The following is a 22,501-nucleotide window of genomic DNA, read 5'->3' as shown; positions in this document are numbered from 1 at the left end:
TTTTGTAAATAATTATTTATTTGACTGTGCTAGGCCTTAGTTGAGGCATGTGAGATCTTTAGTTGTGGTATGCGAACTCTTAGCTGTGGTATGTGGGATCTAGTTCCCTGACCAGGGATCGAACCCCGGGCCCCTGCATTGGGAGCGTGGAGTCTTAGCCACGGGACCCCCCACGGCAGTCCCTCAGATGCCAGGTGTTCTTTAGGCCAGGAGTCTTGTTTTCTGTATGTATTATTAACTACAGTTGGAGAGCTGCCTGGATTGTCAGTACTACCCACTGATCCCTGCAGGTTATAGGTATGAAGTAGTTTATAGACACTCAAATCACATAATAATTTGAATGCTCATAAATTCCTACCTTATAACATCCCCCATCTTCTTAATTAATTTCCATTTATTCTTCAAAGTGAAAGTCACTCAGTCGTGTCCAACTCTTTTCAACCCCATGGAGCCCACCAGGCTCCTCTTTCCATGGGCTTCTCCAGGCAAGAATACTGGAGTGGGTCCACTCCTTTCTGCAGGGGATCTTCCTGACCCAGGGATCGAACACACGTTTCCTGCATTATAGGCAGATTCTTTACTATCTGAGCCACCAGGGAAGTCCCCTTATTTTCCAAGGCCCAGCCCAAATGCTTCTTCTCTCAGAAGCCTAACTTGACACTCTCCTACCAGGATTAATCACCTCTGTGTTCGCATAGCTCTTTTCCCATCTCGGTTTTCCACATTTATTCCATCGTGTTCATAGTCATTTGAAAGATGGTGAGCCTACCTGTGAGAGGAACACAGAACATATGCTTGGCATATACTAAGATTCAGTAAATGTTCACGGACTGAGTGATGTCTCACTGCAATTTCTTTAAAATTTTCATAAATTTTCACTGAAACTTAAAGTGTTACTGGGTAGCTCAAGTTTTAGATCATATATTTCACATCTGGGTAAAGGAAGCGCCAAGTCATTCTGACACTAGCCAAAAAAAGAAGATACTGGCAACAGAACCTACACATTCAGTTTCCTTTGTTTCAGTGATTTCCTGAAATCTACTCAATAATACTTTATCCAGAATCTTGTTTAATCTTGATGATGCATATTTCAAAGCTGCTCATATAAGTAACTCGAAGTCATCCTTGATGCTAAGATAAACCCTAAATTTAATGTGGCAAACAACTTCTTTTTTCAGGAATCAGTCATAACTTCGATAGCCATAATCAACCAGTCCCATCCACTCACTGGTATAGACTTTGGTATTTCCTCAAGTGTCTACAAGTCTTGGTGAGGAGCAAGATGGCAAGACAGCAACATGGTAAGGAGCCTGGTAAACAAAGGTGGAGCCACAGACACTCCTCTTCGGGTAAGATGTTCAGACGTATTACTGGAGTCCACACAGAGATAACGTACAACACAAGAAGCCAGCAGCATTTTCCAAAGAATGCATGCAATTGACAATCTTACCTATCCATGCTTCATAAGGACTTCTAAATGTCTACTAAAAGTATTAGCTCACGTTTCTTGGGTGCTTACGTGTTGCTCTTGTAAGCAGTTTACAGGCATACTCTTACGGATTTAACAAATGCAATACATATTTACATGATACTGCAAATTCCAGTTGGCTCAGTGGTAAAGAATCTGCCTGCCAATTCAGGAGACACAGGAGACGCGAGTTTGATCCCTGGGTTGGGAAGATCCCTAGGAGGAAGAAATGGCAACCTGCTCCAGTATATTCTCATCTGGGAAATCCCATAGAGCAAGGAGACTGGTGGGCTACAGTCCATGGGGTCGCAGAGTTGGATGAGACTTAGTGACTGAGGATACACACGCAAGTCAGGCATGAGCTGGATTCCTGGCCTTCTCTGGGGAATCTCAGAATATTGAGGAGTCTTGGCTGGCTGTGTTCTCCTTTTGAAACAAAACAAAAATTTCCAGCCAGATCTATTCTGAATAGTGTGTGTGTGTGTGTGCGCTAAGTCGCTTCAGTCATGACTGACTCTTTGTGACTCCATGGATTGTAGCCCACCAGGCTCCTCTCTCCATAGGATTTCCCAGGCAAGAATACTGGAGTGGGTTGCCATGCCCTCCTCCAGAGGATCTTCCAGACCCAGGGGTATAACCCACATCTCTAATGTCTCTTGCATTGGTAGGCAGCAGGTTCTTTACCGTTAGTGCCACCTGAAAGATTTTTTTTTTTAAGTGGGAAATAAGGTATACAAGTTAAGGGTATAGTTTCACTGTTATTTTTATCATTTATACAATCAGAATATGTTTACAACTGCCCAGTGTTGCTTGTCCTTGAGGAATTAGAGGGTTACTTTAGCTACTTCAAGTATTCAGGATTCTTTTGTCTTTCTGCATTTGGCTGGAAGGTAGGGCACGATTCGACTTCTTTCTTATCTATAGGAAAGAAACAAATCTATATCCGTTTGATGGACGTACCTGTCCACAGAACAAATGGATCTAATCTTGCTAGTAAGAAGGGAGTGAATTGCTCACTTTCTTCCTAGAGACGCACAAGCCTCTTGCTTAGAAAAGCACTAACTAGAACACTTGTAAAAATAATTTGCTTAAAAGGGATTTGGAAAACTGGAAACAACTCAAGTTCCAAAGGTGCTCTTTTCTCATGTAAATAATTGAGCCAAATGTGAAGGCGGGGCTAAGATGTGAAGGAGGAGCTAAGATTTACATGTCCACAGGGCAGGAGCAACAGGAATCTGGAATTAGAACCATTGTTTAAATTTTTTTGGCTTGCAGGATCTTAGTCCCCCCACCAGGGATCAAACTCACGTCCCCATCCCCTGCACTGCATGGAGAATTCTTAGCCACTGGACCACCAGGGAAGTCCGCAGCAGGAATTTAAAAAAAGAGATTCTGAGATGTTAACGATGTGTTAACACATCTCAAAGGACAACGTAACCACTCAAAGAACAATCCACATCCAAGAAATGTACAAAACCCAGAAATCTAAATCACTTTTCAGGCATTCCATATTTCACAGTGCTGCCTCTACTTGGTCAAAGGTGCACTTGAAGCACACAGTTATGAGCTCTGCTCATGTAAATGGTTCCAAGCACAAACCTCTCTGTAGTCTTCTTTTTTTTAAGTTTGTAAACAGCAGAAAGCTCTGAACATCTAATTTTTGAAATTCTTCTAGCTTTTCTTTTCAACCTTTGGTATTTGTATGTATTGACGATCTCTAAACCATTGTACAAAAACACCTTGAAGTGTCAAGCTTTAAAAATGAGTCTTCTTTTCTCTTTCTCCTGTGCAGCTTGGATTATCTTGGCCTTGTCAAAATACATTCTCTAGTTAGAGGCTGGAAATATTCCCCTCCTGGCTCCAAAGTATTGATTTTCTTCAACACTCAGCTCTGTCAGTCAGCCGAAGGGGGTGAAAGGTGAAAGTTCACCCAGCACTGCTCGGCTTTACCTTCCTATTAATGTCATGCCCTTTCCACATTTGATCAGTTTATGTGATCACCAATCACATAGGACTGTTGCTGCCCCTATTTTCCCTATAAGGAAACATTCAAGACATTGGCAGATATTCAAACGCTTCCTGGGATGGACGCCGGGCATTTGAATAGGGCCAGTGATGGTAGAGTCAACTCCTTTAATGCCTGCCTGTTTCTTAAAGAAAACTGTATTGTTACATGATGATTGACTCAAATTCTTATCTGAAAATCAGAAAAGAACTACAGTCACTACTTACATGTCTAACCCTCTGTGAGCAATGATGACCTATTTTGTTTCTCTTGCTTTTTCCTGAAAACCAATTATACCCTTTACCTCAGGGATTCAAATTCAACTCCAAACGGAATATTAAGTGAAATGGATTTAATGATCTCAGCCCAGCCCCCCACACCAGGGCAGCCAACCGATGTCATCAAATCTGACGAGATATAATTTGGTACAATTAACAGTTTATTTAGGAGCAATTTAGGGTGGAGATAAAGCAACACGTATGCAATTCCCTTGCCCAAGCCACAGAGGGTGCCGTGGAGTCTTGGTAGGAGAGTTTGGTTGTCACTTCCGCAGTCCTGGAGGACTCCTCCACGCTCTGGCCTCCTCTGTGGACATGTTCACCTTTCTGGAAGCTGGTTTTCCAGGGAAATGAATAACCAAACAGAAATAGAAGGCTTAATTTAGTACCAAAGGTGGGGGAGGGGGAGGATTTCAATGGAGAATGCTTAAAAAGAATGCACATTTTTAATGAGAAAAACAACCTTCGGTACAGTTCAGCTTTATTTTAACACACATATGTACACAGGGACAGTCAGCACATTTAGAATCTGTTAAGTGGCGTCATCAAGAGGCATCTCCAGAGGCAGACGTTTTACTTCACATGCTGGACGCAGTGAGTTCAAGCATCACGTTTTCACACAGGTGTCACGATGCGGCATCGTGAGCTTGGACATTTCCAATGAAGCTACGCATACGTCTCTATGTTTACAAGGGCAGGTCCAAGTACAGCGCCAACAAAATCAAGAAGACACCAGAAGCGTACGCTGGGATGACAATATAAGCTGACCTCAGTGCTGAGACGTCTGTGCTGTGATGAAGTCTGCAGCTGTGGTTGCTCAGAGAGTCAGGGAGAGATGTGTGGGAACGAGAATGCAAATGCTAGTGAAGCAGTTAGAGGTGACTGTCTAACCGGCAGCCACCGTCCACCTCAGCGTCCTACGACCGCCAGGTTCTGCCCGCCAACAGTCACGGCCGTCTCTGCAGCCGGGGTGTGAGGCGGGCTGAGCCCCACTGCCCAGCTCCTCACAGCTTTCTTCCAAACCTCCATGGGGTGTGCGCTCTGTTCTTTGGGGGTGGCCTGCCCACAAGTCTCACACCTTCCTCCTGACGCAGTGAACATTTTGTTTTTTCAAAAAACAAAAAATCTCTAAAGTATATCTGTACTTCATCATTCCAAAGCAGCTTTGTAGTCTAGAATAAGTTAATCTTCATTTCAGTTCATAAGGTAAACATGGGCTGGGTATTTGCACTGAAGACTCGGGAAAGTCACTAGAAAAATGAGAGCCCCCCATGATCTCCTCGGGTTTTTCTGTCTCTATCGCACACAAGAGCGCACTCACAAACCACGCCTACGCTGTACAGTTCTTAGTTTCTTCCTGGGAAGCTACATGTATAATCTTTATAAATACAATGTCATGCATGTGGCATAAATTCACCTTTGAAGAACACCTAAAGTCTAAAACCAAGGTATGGGATGGGTTTGCCATCAATAGACATGACATACGTCTTATCGCTATGAAAGAGGTGTTCTAGGGGACTTGATTTCCTAACATGTTCTTTAGAAGTCTGTTTCAGTAAAACAATAGCTGTATTTGTTCCTGGACTGTGATCATACTTTTCTGAATATTATATGAACTCTGTCAACCTCGATTTTTTTTAATTAGATGCTCCTTTTATCACTTTGGTTCCTTTGTAAACTTCATATTTTTTTTCCTGAATTTAATAAATTGTTTTATATTTTTATATTTAACAAACCATTTTGCCTGATTAACCAATCAACAGCCAACCAGCCAAATTCCCAACTATATGCAGATCAAGGTTGTTAGGAGCAAGTCATCCAAATTTTATTTTATGGATTTTTTCCCCCATTACTATGAGCAAAGAACCAGCATAATCTGACAGAAGGAGAAGAAAGTGCCCTAGTTACAGTTTCCTTAGAAGTGCGATGAACACCCTCACTGCAGTGCTTCTTCAGATAGGCTGAGAGCCCCCACAGGTGTACAGAGAGCCGGCCCTTCGTGTCCTCTGTCATTTTATACCAGGGACTTGAGTACACGTGGACTCCGGTATCCTCGGGGGTCCTAGAACTGACCCCCCGCAGATACTGAGGGTGGCTATATACTCCTGAATGCCTCTGCCATAGTTAATGATTTTCTAGGACACTTGTTTAAAAGAAATGTTGTCTTGGTTTTCCTTTAACTGGTCAGTAGTGGTTTGAAGGCTGAATTGTAACTATTACATGATAGCTGACATATGGGAACTGCAGGTCTGTGAAGTCTCTGGAAGGAAGGGGTAAGCTCTTTCTTAGAAAGATCTGTAGCTATAGACACAAGAATCTTCTTTCCAGGTGTATGCTATGCTTCCAGACTCGGTTCTTTATGACAAAAGTCCATTTCAGAGATTAGTTCTAGTGACTAGATGATTATATTAACTAGATCGTCAGTAGTGATGATTTTGATTTTTAACTACTAAATATAGCATCACTTGAGCAGGATATGAGCATTTTGGAAGGCTGGGTGTCCAGGAAACTATTCTCCAGGAAAATCTGTGTGTGTCTGTGTGTGTATTTTCTCATTAATCTCCAATTGGTTAGGTGTTAATAAAGAAGGTAGTGGCTAAACCCTAGGAAATTGGATTGAGTAATTTCCGAGCAATCTCCCAGAAAGGAAAAAAAAAAGAGAGAGAGATCATGTAAACACAGAATCCTTCTGGTAAACGACAGCATCTTTTAGGAAATCCAAAGGAAAATAGTATCAATGATTAGGACTGCCACACAACCATAAAACCCAGTGTCGGAATGACCAGGTCCCCACCGCGTTCGGAGGTGGGGTTCAGCGCTCGGAAACTGCTGATCTGGGCTGGCAGTGCAATCACAGTGGTTATTGATTTTCGGGCTTCCGGCGCACCGAGCAACAGGACCCAGCCGCCCCTCCCGGTGCGGGGTTGCGGGGGTGGGGCGGGGCGGGGAGAGACAGCCTGGGGACAGGGCGGCCGTCCTGTGGGGCCGCGGGCCGCCCCAGTCCGTGGGGGCGGGGGCGGGAGGACACAGACCCCGCTGCTCCTGATGACCCCGGCGCGGGGTGGGGGGCGGGCGCCGAGGGAGGGGGGACTCTGGGCTTGGAGACCTGGGAGCCGGAGCTCGCGGCCCGCAGCCCTAGACCATGAAGCGGTGCTCCTTGCCGTCGTGAGCCATGAGGATGACGTTGCGGTTGGACGTCCAGATGAGCCGGGCCAGCCGCAGGGCGTTGTGCGAGCCGGGGGAGGCGGGCTGCACCGGGGGCACCTGGTAGGTCTTGATGCAGCGCAGCTGGGGTGCCGAGTTCAGCATGCCGATGCTCCCCAACAGGGACGTGTTCATCTGGGGGGACACAGGGACGGGGGGCACGCAAGTCACCGAAGGAGCCGCTGCCCCTTCCCCGCGCGCGAGACAGGCCCCAGGGACACAGCCCTGTGGTCACCTTCTCCTCCGTCACTGGATTCAGGGTCATGTAAGGGTTGATTCTCAACCTCTGAAGGGCTCCTTCCAGTGTGATTTGAAATTGTTCTGATGCTGTTACAGAAAATGCATAAATCCAGAGAAATTTTACCTGCTGGGTAGAACTGGACAGCAGGAAAGCCATCCATCTTTTTTTTCTTCCTCTCTCTTTTTTAATGGCACTACCTGCTGTGTCTGGGTTGTCCCCATTTTTTATTTACTTTTTTGGCTGCGCAGCATGTATGATCTTAGTTCCCCCACCAGGGATGGAACCCGAACCGCTTGCACTGGAAGTGCCGAGTCTTAACCATTGGACCTCCAGGGAAGATTTCCCCCTTCCCCCCAACCATTTTTATGAAGGGAGCTAAGCGATATATTTTAATAAAATGGTTCAATCAGACAGTACTTGGAAACTGCGGGTATTTCAAATGGCAGGCTTTTCCGGCTCTTTAGTAACAGTGCTCCCTGCACCCTCTGCAGAATGAGCCCTGAAGACCAGTCTGGGGCCTTGGTTGGAGAAAATGAAGTGAAGTGAAGTAGCAGACAGAGTGACAGGTGAACCAGATGGAAACTGAAAACTCAGCGCCTTTCCCAGCTCCACTGACCACACCTTCCCTCCTCACCTGCTTTAAACACATTCAGTTTCTGGAAAGCTCTAGTTTATTTTGAAGGAAAAAGCAAGAATCAACCACTTCTCAACACTGCATGTGGGGCCCACTGCTCTGCTGCTAAAAAGAGCACACTCTAATACCTTATTTGCAGGGTGTGCTCCATCAGGTGGTGATTTCTGCCTTTTCTGGGTGGCTTTTCTGGCTCTGACTGGAATTTGAGGTTCTCTTCATCCATTCATGTAAATGGAAAATAATGTGGAGATTGAGGCTCATGAACAACTGTGCCTTCAGGTCAAAGTACTGAATGCTGAATGGCAGTTATCTAAGTGAACTGTCATCTGAGCGACTGAGTCTGATGAAACCTTTAGCTTCTAAGTATTACTTAACACTTTTTCGGTATTCATCTTTGGTGCTACTGACCCACGAGTCCCGTGGCAGGCACACGGACGGCCAGGTCAGGAACGTGGTCTTGGAAATGACGTGGTTTTCGCCCTGATCTGTGTGCCCACTTCTCTCCAGCAGCACCTCCACCTGCATGGACGTGACACTCGGATTTGTGGGGGGCATGCAGACGATGCTCCCGTGTCCAGAGGGCTGACACGGGAAACTGGGCAGCCCCTAGGACACTGAGGTGGTTACTGCCCTGTGTCTGGATCACTGCAAACAGAAGCCATTCCTTTCCCTGGCCCTTCTCAGCAGCAGGATGGTGTCAGGGGGTGTAAATCACACCATCTCTGGCAGGACGCGTGCAGGCTCTGCTGACATTTTCACAATTTAAATCATCTTGAGTAATAACCCTTTTAAGATGACTAATGTTACTGATTTTCCGGCATTAATAATAGTGCCGAACACAACACAGAGGTGAAAAAAAATCACTAGTGTACGAGGTCACATTTTAAAACCAAATGTATGATTATCATTAACTCTTTCTGTTAAGGGACGGTTAACATTTCAAGCCAGGCGGTGCCTTCCGGCCTCTTCTTAGGGGCTCTTTCCTGTGTTCTCTCCCTTTCCTAGAAACTCCATAAAAGATAAAATCCAGGCCTTATTGTTTTCTGGAGATCCCCAAATAGTTTAAATACAAATAATGATGGTGAGCTTGATTTGCTAGTTCTCACAGGTACAAAGAGTAACAGACCATCATCATTTACTTCTCTTACAGAACAGATCCAAACGATCCCGCAAACCGCTGGTTAAAATGAACTGGCATCAACAGGCATACAGTGCTTTAAAAAAAAATCTAATTTCTCAGTTGATAAATAACTACAAAGTATTTTTCATTCTTTATGGATTTTCTATGAAAATATGTAGGAGGCTTGATTTCTGCTGGTGGCTCAAAATGCTAGGGGCGTCCAATAGGCTCAGACACAGCCTTATTTTTTAATTCCTTCCTTCAGCTCTAGCCATGGACAAGAAATAGGTTGAAGGCGAAAGGGGATAGGAAGAGAATATCTTACCGGAATGCGATAGATGGAAAGATTCCCCCCCCCAAAATCCCATGATTATATCTGGGTTCTCCTTAAAAGTTGAGCCATCCTTCAAATGACTGATGGATGCCTTTGGTAGGGTTGAACAGCCTTCCTGCCTCAGAACAGGGCTACGTGAAATTCTGCAGAGTATATAATGATGATGGTAGAAAACAGTTGGAAAGATAAATATTCTCATGTTAACTATAATTTGGTGTTCTTCAGTCCATCCTTTTCCTACGATCTCTTTAAATAAGAGAGGAACCCAAAGTAGTGAGGGTGGGTATTAATTTTTCCAAAAAGTTCCATAAAAGAACCATCACCAAAACAACTAGTCATTCTGTAATTCAATACCAATATTTTCTTGACCAGAGACTGGCTACAAATTATGCTAAAGTAAAGGCAATCTGAGTCTTGAATGAATGAAAACTCCATGGAATTATATTTGGTCACCTTAGCTTTTTTCTTTACTTCCAAGAAAATAAATCCTCATCATGAACAATTCAAATCATAAAGAGAAGTATAAAAAAGAAAGCAAAGATCTCCTGAAATACCACTTTCTAGAGATAATCATTAACATTTTGGTAAACCTCTTTCTAGATCTCCACATCTACGTCCACAGAAGGAGAAGTAGGTCTGAGGAATTTTACATAAACCAGCTCATATTAAAGGCAGTTGGAGGGATTTCCCTGGTGGTCCAGTGGTTAACAGTCCATGCTTCCAATGTAGGGGTGAGGGTTTGATCCTTGGTTGGGGAACTAGGATCCCATATACTGTGCAGCCAAAATTTTTTAAAAATAATAATAAATAAAAGGCAGTTGGACAACCTGCTTGTTTCATTCAACAAAATATTGAGGGCAATCTTTTTATGTTAACAACTATAGATTTACATCATCCTTTTAAAATGGCTGTATAGTAGTCTGGAATGGATGTAGGATGGAATAAATGAAGAACAAATGAAAGAACTACACATCTTATTTATCATTAGCATTTCTGGAAAAGGATACTTACTTGTTGGAGGGTGGAGGTAAAATTTAGGTGAGAGATTTATGGTTGTATTTCATTACAAAGCTCTCCTGGCTCAAATACCAATGGATACACTGAAGTGCAATATTCAAATAGTAGGAATATGTTGTTGGAGAATCAAAGGGTTTGAAAGATTGCCAAATTACATCATTCAGCAGCTGAGTATGTAAAGTAACTAAACAGCAACAGTGGCATTTCCTTTCCCTTTAAAAATAATGCTTCACAAAACCAGTTCTGAGAAGACTGTTTTCTGAACACATAGACGCACAAGCAGATGTAATTCATCAAAACAGGAAGTGTTTTAATGCTACTCTCTCAGTGTAAGTAATGCTGCATCCAAACCTCTTCCTAAGTCTCACTTGAGCAATTACCCAGCCAGTATTTCTCATTAACACTCATTTCTCAGCAAAGATTTTAATAGCTGATGGCTTTTGTAAGTCTCTGTATTAATAAGGCTTCATTAAGTTTTCAAAATATATTGCAGTACATTTACTGGAATAATATAAAAGTATTATCATATATCACTAAACAATATGCATCTAAATAAATCAGCCAAGCCCATTTGGGTAGAGCGGTGGTGGATCCAACAATGCTTTTTGGACTCTCTTTAATTCAAATAAAGACCCTGCTATACTCCTGGAAGAGGTTTTATTGTATTTTTGTGAGAAAGGTGAAATGACGCTTCTGTGTCTTCTCCTAAGTTTTAAGACTAAGCTGGGTATAATTTAAGTAGGGAAGACATGGGCTGCGTATTAAATTCTGACATTGGAATTGGAAGCAAGAAAGATGGGGTGTTGCTTGAGTTGCCTGGGTGCTCTGTCTGCTGAACACCCACCCTGCCAGTAACACAGGGTGGGCCCTGGAGAAGACGTCCGGCCAAAGGCAAGGAGCCGGGCGCCCTGCGGGCAGAGCCGCATAGACAGGTATCCGGGGTGGAGTGCCCCTGGCGAAGTCCAGGGGCAATAGCACGAGCTGAACTGGATGGAGCAAAGAGGTTATTTCAAGAATATAGCATCTACGGAATGACCCTGATCTCCAGTGTGAAGTACATGCTGACCGTAATTCCATCCATGAGCTAGGCAGCAACTCTGATAAAAACAGAAAAATATTCAAGGAAGGCATGAATATATCCAGACAGAACCCTCAAGATCTAGATAAGGGGGAAAAGGTTTACCATTAGACATTCAGGAAAATACTGGGGAAAGTTTCCCATCTGGTGAATTTAGGAGGAACTGGGCTTCCAGGCAGCACTAGCCATCAAGAACCTGCCTGCCAATGCAAGAGAGGCAGGTTCGATCCCTGGGTCAGGAAGATTCCTTGGAGAAGGGCATGGCAACCCATTCTAGTATTCTTGCCTGGAAAATTCCATGGACAGAGGAGCCTAAGGAGCTAGTCCATGGGTTGTAAGGAGCTGGACACAAGTGAAGCAACAGCATGTATGCTTGTATATAAGGAGCTATGTTTTCTTAGCAGGAAGAAAAACTGAACAACAAAATGGAGATGTTTTTGTTTGTTCCCAAGAAGAACGCACAGAGCAAACACAAAGCTCTGAGAAAGCAGGGACCCGCGGCTTCTTGGTTCCAGATCCCCAAGGCTTAGCCGGGCACCCAGGGCTTCCACACCGGCTATGCGCCGGATGAAGGGAGTTTCACCAGAATGTGCCTCTGGAATTTCAAGAGAACGGGAAACAAGGGGAAATGTGTATCAAGGGCGTCAAAGAAACCAGTGTTAGCAGAAAGGGACAATTGGCAGGGACACTGTCTGAAGAACCACTGTTGCAAGAGCTCAGTTCACGGACTCGCTGTGGGATTTCACTAAAATAAGTATGAGTCCTGCAGGTACCCAGTGCGAAAAACGAAGACTGGGTGACATCTCTGAGGAAACAAGTTTAATAGGAGCCAATTAATATGCTGAAGATATATTCTGGAGGAAAGGATAATGAGAAAATAAACTGGAAAACTAAATTAGACGAAGAGTAGGAAAAGTCTGGGACAGATTTGGTAGTTGTCATGCTTTAATGGCATGTTGTTAATTAAGCAATTTATTGTATCTGTTTTACATTTTATTAGCTATTGATTTTTTAAAAACCATCGTCAAGTTGTGAAGTCTTGTTTAAACTTTTATTTGTTTAATTTTTTTTTTTTTTAGCCTTTAAAGTGATACATTGCATCTCATAAAACATACTTGCATCCTAGGATAGGCAACAAAATTTTAAGTTAACTTGGGGGCAGGGTTGGTAATGTTTAATTTGTTTGTAATTATCAGGAGTAAGGTACTTAAAAAGAAGATGGGATGGAGATTAATCACTGAGGATGAAACAAATTCTATTATAAAGCTCAGTTATTTGAATGAATTAATATTCATTTTAATCATCATTGAACAGAGGTATCCTTGTGTACTGCCAGTCAATGGTACTCAGAGCTTTGAAAATGTTTTAACAGCTTGGGGATGAAGAGCATCATGTGCGAAATTCAGAACACAAATGAAAATGGGATAACACAAACGGGAGCATGAAGTTAACACGAGGCCTTTCCCCCCAAACCCTGTGCCCTGCTGTCTGAATGCCTTGTGTAAATTAGCGGCCTGAGCAGAGGTCCCCACCGCTCTGCCCCGAATCCTGCCAGGCCAGTCACTGACCTTTAAAGGCACCTCCTTCTCCCCGAACAACCACCCCTCCGTGCCTGAAGACCTGGCCCTTCCTCCGCATCGCCATGTCTCAGCTCAGGTGGTACTGCCTCTGTGAAGCCAGCCCGCAACCTCGCTCCCAGGCTCCCCCAGGACTGTAGCTGCGTATTTACTGTGTCTCCCTCAGACTGAAAGCTCTGTCAGGGCAGACCCCACCTCCTTCTGGGCTGCTGTGTGCTCAGCAGACCCTGTGTGCCGGCAGCTGGCCCATCATCAGCAAACAATAAACACTCGATATTTGTTGAAGGAAGGGAGGGTGGTCACGAGGAGGCCTTGGTGGGCAGGTCAGCAGGGAGCCTCCCCCAGCAAAAGCGGACCATGCAACAGATGTCAAGACCCTGTAGCATCTACGCTTACCTGCCAGAAAGAAATGTGGCTGTCCGTGTTCGAGTAGGTGGCAAGATAGCGTCCATCTGGGGCAAAGGCCACTGCAGTGATTGGTCCCTTGTGTCCATGGATTGTCTGAAATAAAAGTACGAGCCGCTCACTGTACGCACTGCAGAGAACTATTGCTCCTAAACATGCAAATACATTCCAAGTTGAACAAGTTACGTCATGGATACTAGAGACAGTTACGTTCTTTATTTACAAACTTGTTGTTCACTTGCTAAGTCATGTCCGGCTCTCGGCGACCCCATGAAGGGCAGCACGCTATGCTTCCCTGTCCTTCACCATCTCCCTGAGTTTGCTCATGTCCACTCATGTCCAACTCATGTCCACTGAGTCAAACTTAGCTTAGAAAAAGAGGAAAAGCAACTGAAGTTCTCTCACTGATTGATCCAGGGGCTTTGACCTTGTTCTGGGGAGTCCACCCACTTCCTACTTGGGAGGATAATAGCATGAGTTCAAAGGAAGAGCAGATATTAATGGGCAAACCAATGTGTTCATCTGTTTATGTCTATTTGAGGGAAGAATTTTACAATTAATTAGGAAAGTTAAAAAAATTAAAAAAACTGATCACCAAATCTATCCAGGAATTTCATCTGTAAAGAAAAACAATCAAAGCTCTATCACATAACATCTCTGCTCTGGAAAGAGTCAAAAACAATCATTTCAACCCTTTAATAATTATACATTTTTCATGTTATATGCTTCATTTCCCACCAATAACACTATGTTTAAATGCATATGGCTGCAATTAGTACACACGCATGCACGCATGTGTTGGAGGTTTGAACACACATATAAATCAAATGCCATTAAAAACAGGTTAACAGGGATCATTTTGAGCCTCTGCCAAATAGCTATCATTGATTTAACCACGAATTAAAAAAAAAGGATGTGGTATTTTAGACTCGGTCTCTGAGTAAAGGTCTTTACTAATAAAAAATTACACTCATGTCTAATGATATTAATAGTTACCGAAAATACTGGGATACTAAACAAATTAGCATAACATTGTACTAATGTATCTGTACAAACTATTAAAGGTCGTATCTCCACTACGTGAACCAATATCCAGTCTGGTTACAACTGGAGGTTGACTGCCTCTCTTGGTCTAGAAAGGATGGGGAAATATGTTCCCTTACACTAAGGCAAACCAGGAAGGCTTGCTTCCACCTGCGTCTCGGGTCTCGGTCAGCGCCGCCCTCCCACCCTGCCGTCCACACCCAGACTGTAAGTTTCAGTAGGACCCTCCTCACAGTTCACATCTGAGTGATTACAACGAGGAAGGGAGAAAGGGGAAGGGGCCGCGGGGACAAGCGTGTCCCTCTGTGCTTTCAGCTTTTGCTCTTTCCTGTCATTAGACAAGGAGCTGTGGGGATCCAAAACAGTGCCTGTTTTCCACACTCAGGAAAAAAACGTTACACTGGGCTTTGGGCTGGCAGAGGACACTCTCTGGGTCAGACTGCCTGCCCTGTGTTTGGGCCACTGCTCACCGTGGGCCCTGGGGCGAGTTATCTATGTTCCCTAACCTAGAACGTACCCATGCCAACAAAGCAGAGACAATGACGACGATGACGGTGGTGGTGATAATGGTACTGACGATTCCTGCCTCCGAGAGCCTTGTGAAGATTAAACGAGTGTGCACACGCACAGCCCTCTGCGCGACGCATGGCACATAATAATCCAACGAACACTCTCAATACTTGTGCTGGTCCTCTTCTAAAGATGACCAGGTGTATACACTTGAAAGTTGCTAGGACAGTAGATCTTAAGTGTTCCCACCACAAAAAAAAAAAGAAATGGTGGTTACGTGACGGGAGGGAGGTGTTAGATAACACCAGGGGGGTAACCATATTGCAATATAGAAGTGTATCAAATCATCATGTTGTACACCTTAACCTCACACGTTACATGTCAGTTATATCTCAGTAATGCCAAAAAGAGACTAGACAAATGTAAGCAATCCCATAAATCAATTACTCAAGTACTCCATTTAATGAAAAAATTAAATCATACATGAAACAAGATTATAGATATACTGGGTTTGGCCTGTAAAATGGTTGTAAAATGTGTTTTCTGAGCCTATACTCTAATTCATCAAACATCGTTTAAAATCAAGATTTCCAGCCTCTCCTGAAACAGCCCGGATTGCCTCCACCCTGGCCACCCTGGGCCCGTGTTTGCCCCCGACACCATGGGCCAGGCTGAGCTGAGGGGGCCTGTGGCCTTGTTGGCATTTGCTCTCAAGTCACCAGTCCCCGCCCTGACTCACTCGGGTCTGTGTACACACCACCCACTGCCCGGCCCCCTCACTTCCTGTCTGGTCCCTCATGGCATGCAATGCCACCTCCCTATTAAAAATACTTGATTCAACATAGCTTCTTCAATACTCTGGGGTCCTGGAATGCATCTCAAGTGTGAGCACGCTGAGAGTTCAGATAAAAGCTTGCCCTGCTTGCAAATCCCCCCCATCCCCAAAAGCCCAACTCCGTACGGGTGGATTCACCCCTCCTCCTGGAGTCTGGGCCCCTAAATCTCAACACAGGATGATAAGCCTGCCTCGTTCCGATGAGCATCCTTCCTTAACCAGCAACCAGAATGTGCTTCAGACGGTAGCAGAGTGCAACAGTGCGCGGGGTGTAAACCAGCACTTCCCAAAGGGTGCACCAGCCCGACGGCCTCCTTCACGTGCCTCTCTGTGAGGCTGGCTAAGACGGCTCTGCAGAAAGCCAGACACACAGGCGCCTCATGTTTCATATCTTCATGTGTGTGTTGAGTTGCTCAGTCATGTCTGACTCTCTGACCCTTTGGACTGTAGGCCGCCAGGCTCCTCTGTCCATGGGATTCTCCAGGCAAGAACACTGGAGTGGGCTGCCATTGCCTTCTCCAGGGGATCTTCCCGACCCAGGGATCGAACCTGTGTCTCCTGCACTGCAGGCGGAGTCTTTACCACTGAGCCCTCTGGGGAAGACCAATATTATATCTTCATCCTTTATAGTATTGAAAATATCCACTTGAATACTTCTATGTCAGTTCAAGACACTCTTCATTATGTTATCTAGTGTCTCTAACAGAAGATCCTATGAATTAAGTTCATCTTGGAATTGTCTGCTAGGAAAATATTTATCTTTTCAGGTAAATTTTGTTGCTTTCTCTTATCATGCAACGATAAGTACATAATCTCACATATACCTGCTTTCCTGCCAGGAAACTCAGAACTAAATTTATGCTCATTCTAGCCGTCTAGTAATAAATACTTCCCTCCTCATTTCACTAATCACAATCCTGTTTTCCTTTATTGTTGTTGTCAAGGTTAGGTGCTAAGCTTAATGCGTTAGTTTCTTTAAAGTCTGTTTTGAACAAACGAGGACTACATTTTAGATCAGAGCACATCAACATATAGATACACACCCCCACCCTGACCCTGCTAGGTGCCCCACAGGCCCACACGCACACACACACACCCTGATCCTGCTAGGTGCTCCACAGGCGCGCACGCACACACACGCACACACACACGCATGCACACACACACACACCCCGATCCTGCTAGGTGCCCCACAGGCGCACACGCACACACGCATGCACACACACACACACCCTGATCCTGCTAGGTGCCCCACAGGCTGTCTTTCAAAGCAACATAGAGCAAAACCACTGGGTACTGATGGCAGCATTGGCTGACGGACAGACCTGCAGTCGTATAAGAAAGCAAGTACCGCTCATGGTAGCTCGGGGAAGCTCGCTGTTTTCAAATGGTCAGTACATCTGGTGAGTTCACTACAGTCTCAGCCTGAGAGGTCTCCAGCCCCCAGTGCAACAGAAATGCTGCCACTGTCTCTTGTTGGGGGTCTCTGAACGTCTTCCGGACCAGTGCAGGCGCCCCCTGAGCTGACTGTAGCTTCTGATGTCTTTTGCTGCGGGTCTCTGAACTTCTCCCAGACTGGTGCGGGTGCTGACTTGAATCTCCACTCTGGCGTGACGCAGCTGTGTGCAGATGGCAGTGAACGCAAAAGCGCTTTGTGATTCCGCACACTCAAGGGTTTGGGATCGTAAATGCTCAACTAGAAAGAACCTTTTCCCCGAACAGGTTTCCAAACAAAAGGAGGTCGGGTCTGCTTTTTAGATGTGGGTGACTATCATAGCCCTTGTGATAGGTTTTGTCAGAGAAGTTGCTGTCTTAAAAAGACAGAAATGGAATATAAAGAAATTAATCTAATTCAAAAAGTGCTATGAACAATAAAAGAAATCAAGCAATTATCCCTAGCAGGAGACAAGAATGTTGAATTGTTGAACACTCTCCCCCACTTTTGCTTATAAAGAAAAGGAACTGAGAAGCAGGATTCATACAGAACAACGCTTCCATGTGCCCGATGGTTTTGAACAGGCACGTTCAGTCTGCTCCGCAAAGGAGTATAATTAACCCTGTCACACAGGGCAGGAGAGACACGGATTTCCAAAATGATTTGGTCAGCATCGATATAAACTAGTACAGCCTAGAATGTTCCTCAACTGCTGTCTCTTCCTGGACTTCTTGCTATTCAGCTTCCGAATGACATACTGGAGAACTGAAACCAAAACATAGGACTCAACTGCACCCACTTCACAGACTGAACAAGATCAAAGAGAACATCTTGTATTAATTTCCAGGTCTTGTCACTTTTTTTAAAGGGAGGGAAAAAGCCCAGGCAAACAAAATTTCCTCCTTTTAACATAAATTCTAAAGAAAGGATGTTCGAGAGTAGGTACGATTTTGCTACCATGAACACCATCACAAGGGAAAGATGCTGACTGACCCGTGTATTTTATATAACACTTATTAAAGTAAAAAAAAAAAAAGAAGAAAGAAAGGACTTTGAACTCCGCAGCCCCAGGTTCTGCCAGGCCCGAGGGGGCAGATGGCCGTGCTGCTCACAGGCCTTCTCGGGGCGCGCAGGGCTGGCTCTGGAGGAGCCGGGGCAGCTGGGGTTTGAGGGGTGACTGCGAGGCCTGCTGCAGTCCCCAGGGGGGGACACACAGTTGTGTGTCCCCAGGGGGCTGCACGTGGTCTCTGAAATTCCTACAAATACAACTATGCCTTTGGTTGAGGCATTTCCCTGCCCTGTGCCCCAGCAGAGAGCAAACAGGACCAACTTGCTCTCATGAGGTATCGGCACAAGCGCGGCAGAGGCCTTGAGCTCAGGCTGAGAATGGATGACGTGTCCCACTGTGTACAGAGGCCGGAAACAGCTGGAGACAGGCCAGAAATGCAGGGAAGGGAGTGGTGAGGAAGGAGGATAAGCTCCGAAAAGGAGAGGTAACAGCAAAGACCTACAAATGCACACATTTTCCCAGTGTGTGTGCTTAGTCGCTGGTTCGTGTCCGTCTCTTTGGGACCCCATGGACTGCAGCCCACCAGGCTCCTCTGTCCGTGGGACTCTCCAGGCCAGAATACTGGAGTGTGTTGCCATGCCTTCCTCCAGGGGATCTTCCTGACCCAGGGGATCAAACCCCGGTCTCCCGCATTGCAGGCGGAGGGAAAGCGCTGCTGGTCCCTTAGTGATAACAAACGACAGGCACTTCCCTGGGGGGTCCCGGTGGTGAAGAGGCCACACATCCACCAGAGGAGGCACGGGTTCCATCCCTGGTTGGGGAACTAAGATCCCCGCATGCTGCAAAGCTTGGCCAAAATATAAAAACAAATAAACATAGAACCACCAAAAACCAAGCAAGGCTAAGTGAGGCTCAGGGCACGCTTGTGCCTGAGGCACCAACCAGACACTTGGCATCTCTTCCCGGCCGCAGGCACAGTCAGGAAAGGGTGGTGAGGAAGCTGGAGCAGGGGTCCCCTGCACGCCTTCCTGACACCCCAGCAGGGGCTGCTGACTCCAGGACTGATCGGCAGGGAGAGACAGGGTCCGGGGACACAGAGACATCGCGCTGACGGACAGCTTTGTTTGCAGGTCAGGGAAAGGCTCGTCAAAAAAAGGGCCATTTCCAAAGAGTTGAAAAGTTAAGAATTAATTATGTTCAAGAAATAAAACTCCCTCTTCCTTCTCTCCGATGCAACTGATTTGTGAAAACTGAGTTAGGTACTGAACGTTCATCTGCTCAGGGAAACACATGATTTAGGCAGATGATAATATATTTTTAGAAAGTCTCATCTACAGCCAATTAGAAGGTTGGAGTAAAATTTAACTTCCACTTTAGGCTCCACTGAGCCTTCTGCCGCCTTTTTGTGGGTGGGATCTTATGGCCCAAAGCCGTGGCCAACGACGCTGAGAGGCCACCCGTTCTTTTCTGCACGTGAACAGGGCTGCCTTAAAGCAGGTCGGATGAAAATTCATTCTGTTTTCAAATCTTCTCTCTCGAGAAGATTCCAAACCCTCCCCTGAGGGCCCTTTTCTGTGTTTAATGGTATGTGCTGTCAGGAAAGTTTTCCTTTTTGCAAATCTAAATCGAGAAGGCTGTAGTCTGAGCCTGACTCCTCAGCTCCGGCCTCAGGAGAGATGAAGAACAGCTGTCACCAAGCCTCTGCTCGTTTTTTGTTTTTCTTGGCAGCAAGGCATGTGAGATCTTAGCTCCCCGACCAGGGATCAAACCTGCACCCGCTGCAGTGGAAGCCTGGAGTCTTAACCACTGGACCATCAGGGGAGTCCCTGACCATCAGTCTTAGAATGGTAACTTGTCATCAACCTGAATGCTGTTACTACAACTTGCTCCTTTGCTCCTTATTTATTTTTTATTTTTAGGATTAAAAAAAATTTAGTGACTATGATATAACCTCTGCCTTTCAGAGCTCATCTTCCAACTCTTCAAATAATTTTCTCCAAGCTTTCAAATCGTGACCTCGTAGAGCTGGATGGTATTGTAAAGGTCAACCACGTCCTCAAAGTGCGGGGCTACAAAACCGGACTGATGCCGGAACCAGGCAACTGGCTGTCATCAGAGTTGCTCATCACAACATGTGGGAGGCCAGGACTATGCTTAATTTTATCACAAAACTGCAACTGGCTCCAGAAGCTGGTAAAGTTGTTGGCACGCAGATGCCTGATGCCCACAGCCCTCACACGTGTGGGGAGAGGCAGTGTCCCCAAGCCTGTGGCAACCGTGGTAGACGAAGGAAAATGAGGGGTCCGGCTTGCTCTCACTGGGGACACAAAATACAGAAACCAGAAGAACTGACCAGAATGAAAGTGGATGGGAAACGCACTCTGAACGCACGCTAGCACTGAACACAGCCCAGCGCCTCTTGTTGGCTGTCCTCTCTGCTGCAGCGTAAGTGTATTCACCTAGATGCTGCCCTTCGGTGGTTCTACAGTGATTTTGAACAGAGATTTGAGGGTTGAAAATGGGTTGTTTATCTCTGTAATTTCTTTTCTTGATGGAGGGTTGAGCCGACGCTTTTTTTTTTTTTTTCACATTATGCCAACTCTATATTAAGAGAGTCAAGCCACTGTGGCATTTTTCAATCCAACGGGTACCGGAATGATTCAATGAATTATTTTCTGTCGCTATCTAATTGAAAAGAATATACATTCAGGGCAAAAGACAAGCAGATTTGGTATCATTTTAACATCTTAATGGAAAAGAGATCTAAGGAGAAATATAATAAAAGTCTGCTATCTTAGTTTTCTTATAAGATGAAATGCCTCAAGTAAACAGATTCTGTTCCCTAAAAATAGCTGCAGCATTTACTGTACATTTTCAGTTACTGAAAGCTACTTCAACGTCACTTGGGGATAAACTGACGGACATTGGCAAATTAAAGGCGCTTTTGATATCTACACATTGGTATTCCTAAAGACATGGGCAACAGTTTTTGAAACTTCTTTGTGGATGATTATAACCAACATGTATGTGCATAACACTTTTCCAGGAATAGTAAGACTCAATAAATGCTCAAGATTGCTTCACTACTGTAATTTAGGCATTAGTAAGAATTTCAGAATTTTAGGATATTGAGGCTGATGTTTTCACTCATATCAACTGCTATCAAAATTAAACTTAAAAAGGCAGATCTACAAATGAACAAATAAAGTGATCACTAAAGTAAACAGTTGTTTTCGGATCTTAAAATATTGTAGCCATCATAACAGCAATCTCTATGAAAAAAATATGTACTGGTTTTCGGGGGTTATTCCCATCTATTCAACTGAGGAACTTTTTCAGATTCAAATAAATTTTCTGTAAGCCTCATCGTTTATGTCTAACTCTTTCTTCCTCTTTTTTTTTTTTTGCTACAGATAATTAGGAGTTGACCACATGTGCACCTGCACACAAACATACATCCCTCTTCTGGTTTAATAGAGCAAATATTTTCAGGATAAAGTAATTTAAAAACACCAACTTAGATTATAATAATTGATATGTCCTTTTTTTATGTGCTAAAATGATCAATTTAATAGAAATATCCTTTGAAAATTATGTTTGCCAAAAATCCCAAACATCACAAACTTGCAATTATCTTGTAACACGATCACCACCATTTCTTGGCTAATAAAATGACGGTAGTATGTTTGGACTGTGTGTGTGAGACTCTCAAGCTCAATAACAACAACAGAATAAAGAAAAGGTACAGACATAATTCCAATCATAACACTTTTTCTTATATGTTAACATTTTAAATAGTCACATTGAAAGATTATTTATGGATCCTCAAACACTGAGTGCCTATATGATTTAGATAAATGTGCTTCAGGTTCTAATAAAAGGGACAGTGGATGAATTAATTTTATCAACTATTCACATTGCTGGTTTGAAATAATTATAAGACATTTATTAAAGTATAATTTTCTGTAGCTTTTATTTTTTTTTTTTGACTGTTTTTTTTTTTTAATTTTTTTATTAGTTGGAGGCTAATTACTTCACAACATTTCAGTGGGTTTTGTCATACATTGATATGAATCAGCCATAGAGTTACACGTTTCCCCATCCCAATGCCCCCCTCCCACCTCCCTCTCCACCCGACTCCTCTGGGTCTTCCCAGTGCACCAGGCCCGAGCACTTGTCTCATGCATCCCACCTGGGCTGGTGATCTGTTTCACAATAGATAGTATACATGCTGTTCTTTTGAAACATCCCACCCTCACCTTCTCCCACAGATTTCAAAAGTCTGTTCTGTATTTCTGTTTCTCTTT

The 22,501-nt window shown here is 44.4% G+C and overlaps 1 protein-coding gene across 1 annotated transcript in view; it reads right to left on the bottom strand.

The window, feature by feature from the left end:
* Positions 1-3,894: 3,894 nt before the first annotated feature.
* WDR7 (WD repeat domain 7) overlaps positions 3,895-22,501 on the bottom strand; it is a 327,399-nt gene continuing 308,792 nt past the window's right edge. The window contains exons 20-21 of the mRNA XM_043443687.1: positions 13,353-13,457; positions 3,895-7,090 (exon numbers count right to left, since the gene is read on the bottom strand). Coding sequence (XP_043299622.1) covers positions 6,887-7,090; positions 13,353-13,457 — 309 coding nt within the window. The 3' untranslated portion in view covers positions 3,895-6,886. The remainder of the gene's footprint in view (positions 7,091-13,352; positions 13,458-22,501) is intronic.

The sequence above is a fragment of the Cervus canadensis genome, chromosome 23, assembly GCF_019320065.1.
Source record: "Cervus canadensis isolate Bull #8, Minnesota chromosome 23, ASM1932006v1, whole genome shotgun sequence".
NCBI classification, from domain to species: domain Eukaryota; kingdom Metazoa; phylum Chordata; class Mammalia; order Artiodactyla; family Cervidae; genus Cervus; species Cervus canadensis.
The sequence above is the reverse complement of the archived record's forward strand: the minus strand, read 5'-3'. Positions and strand labels throughout refer to the sequence as shown.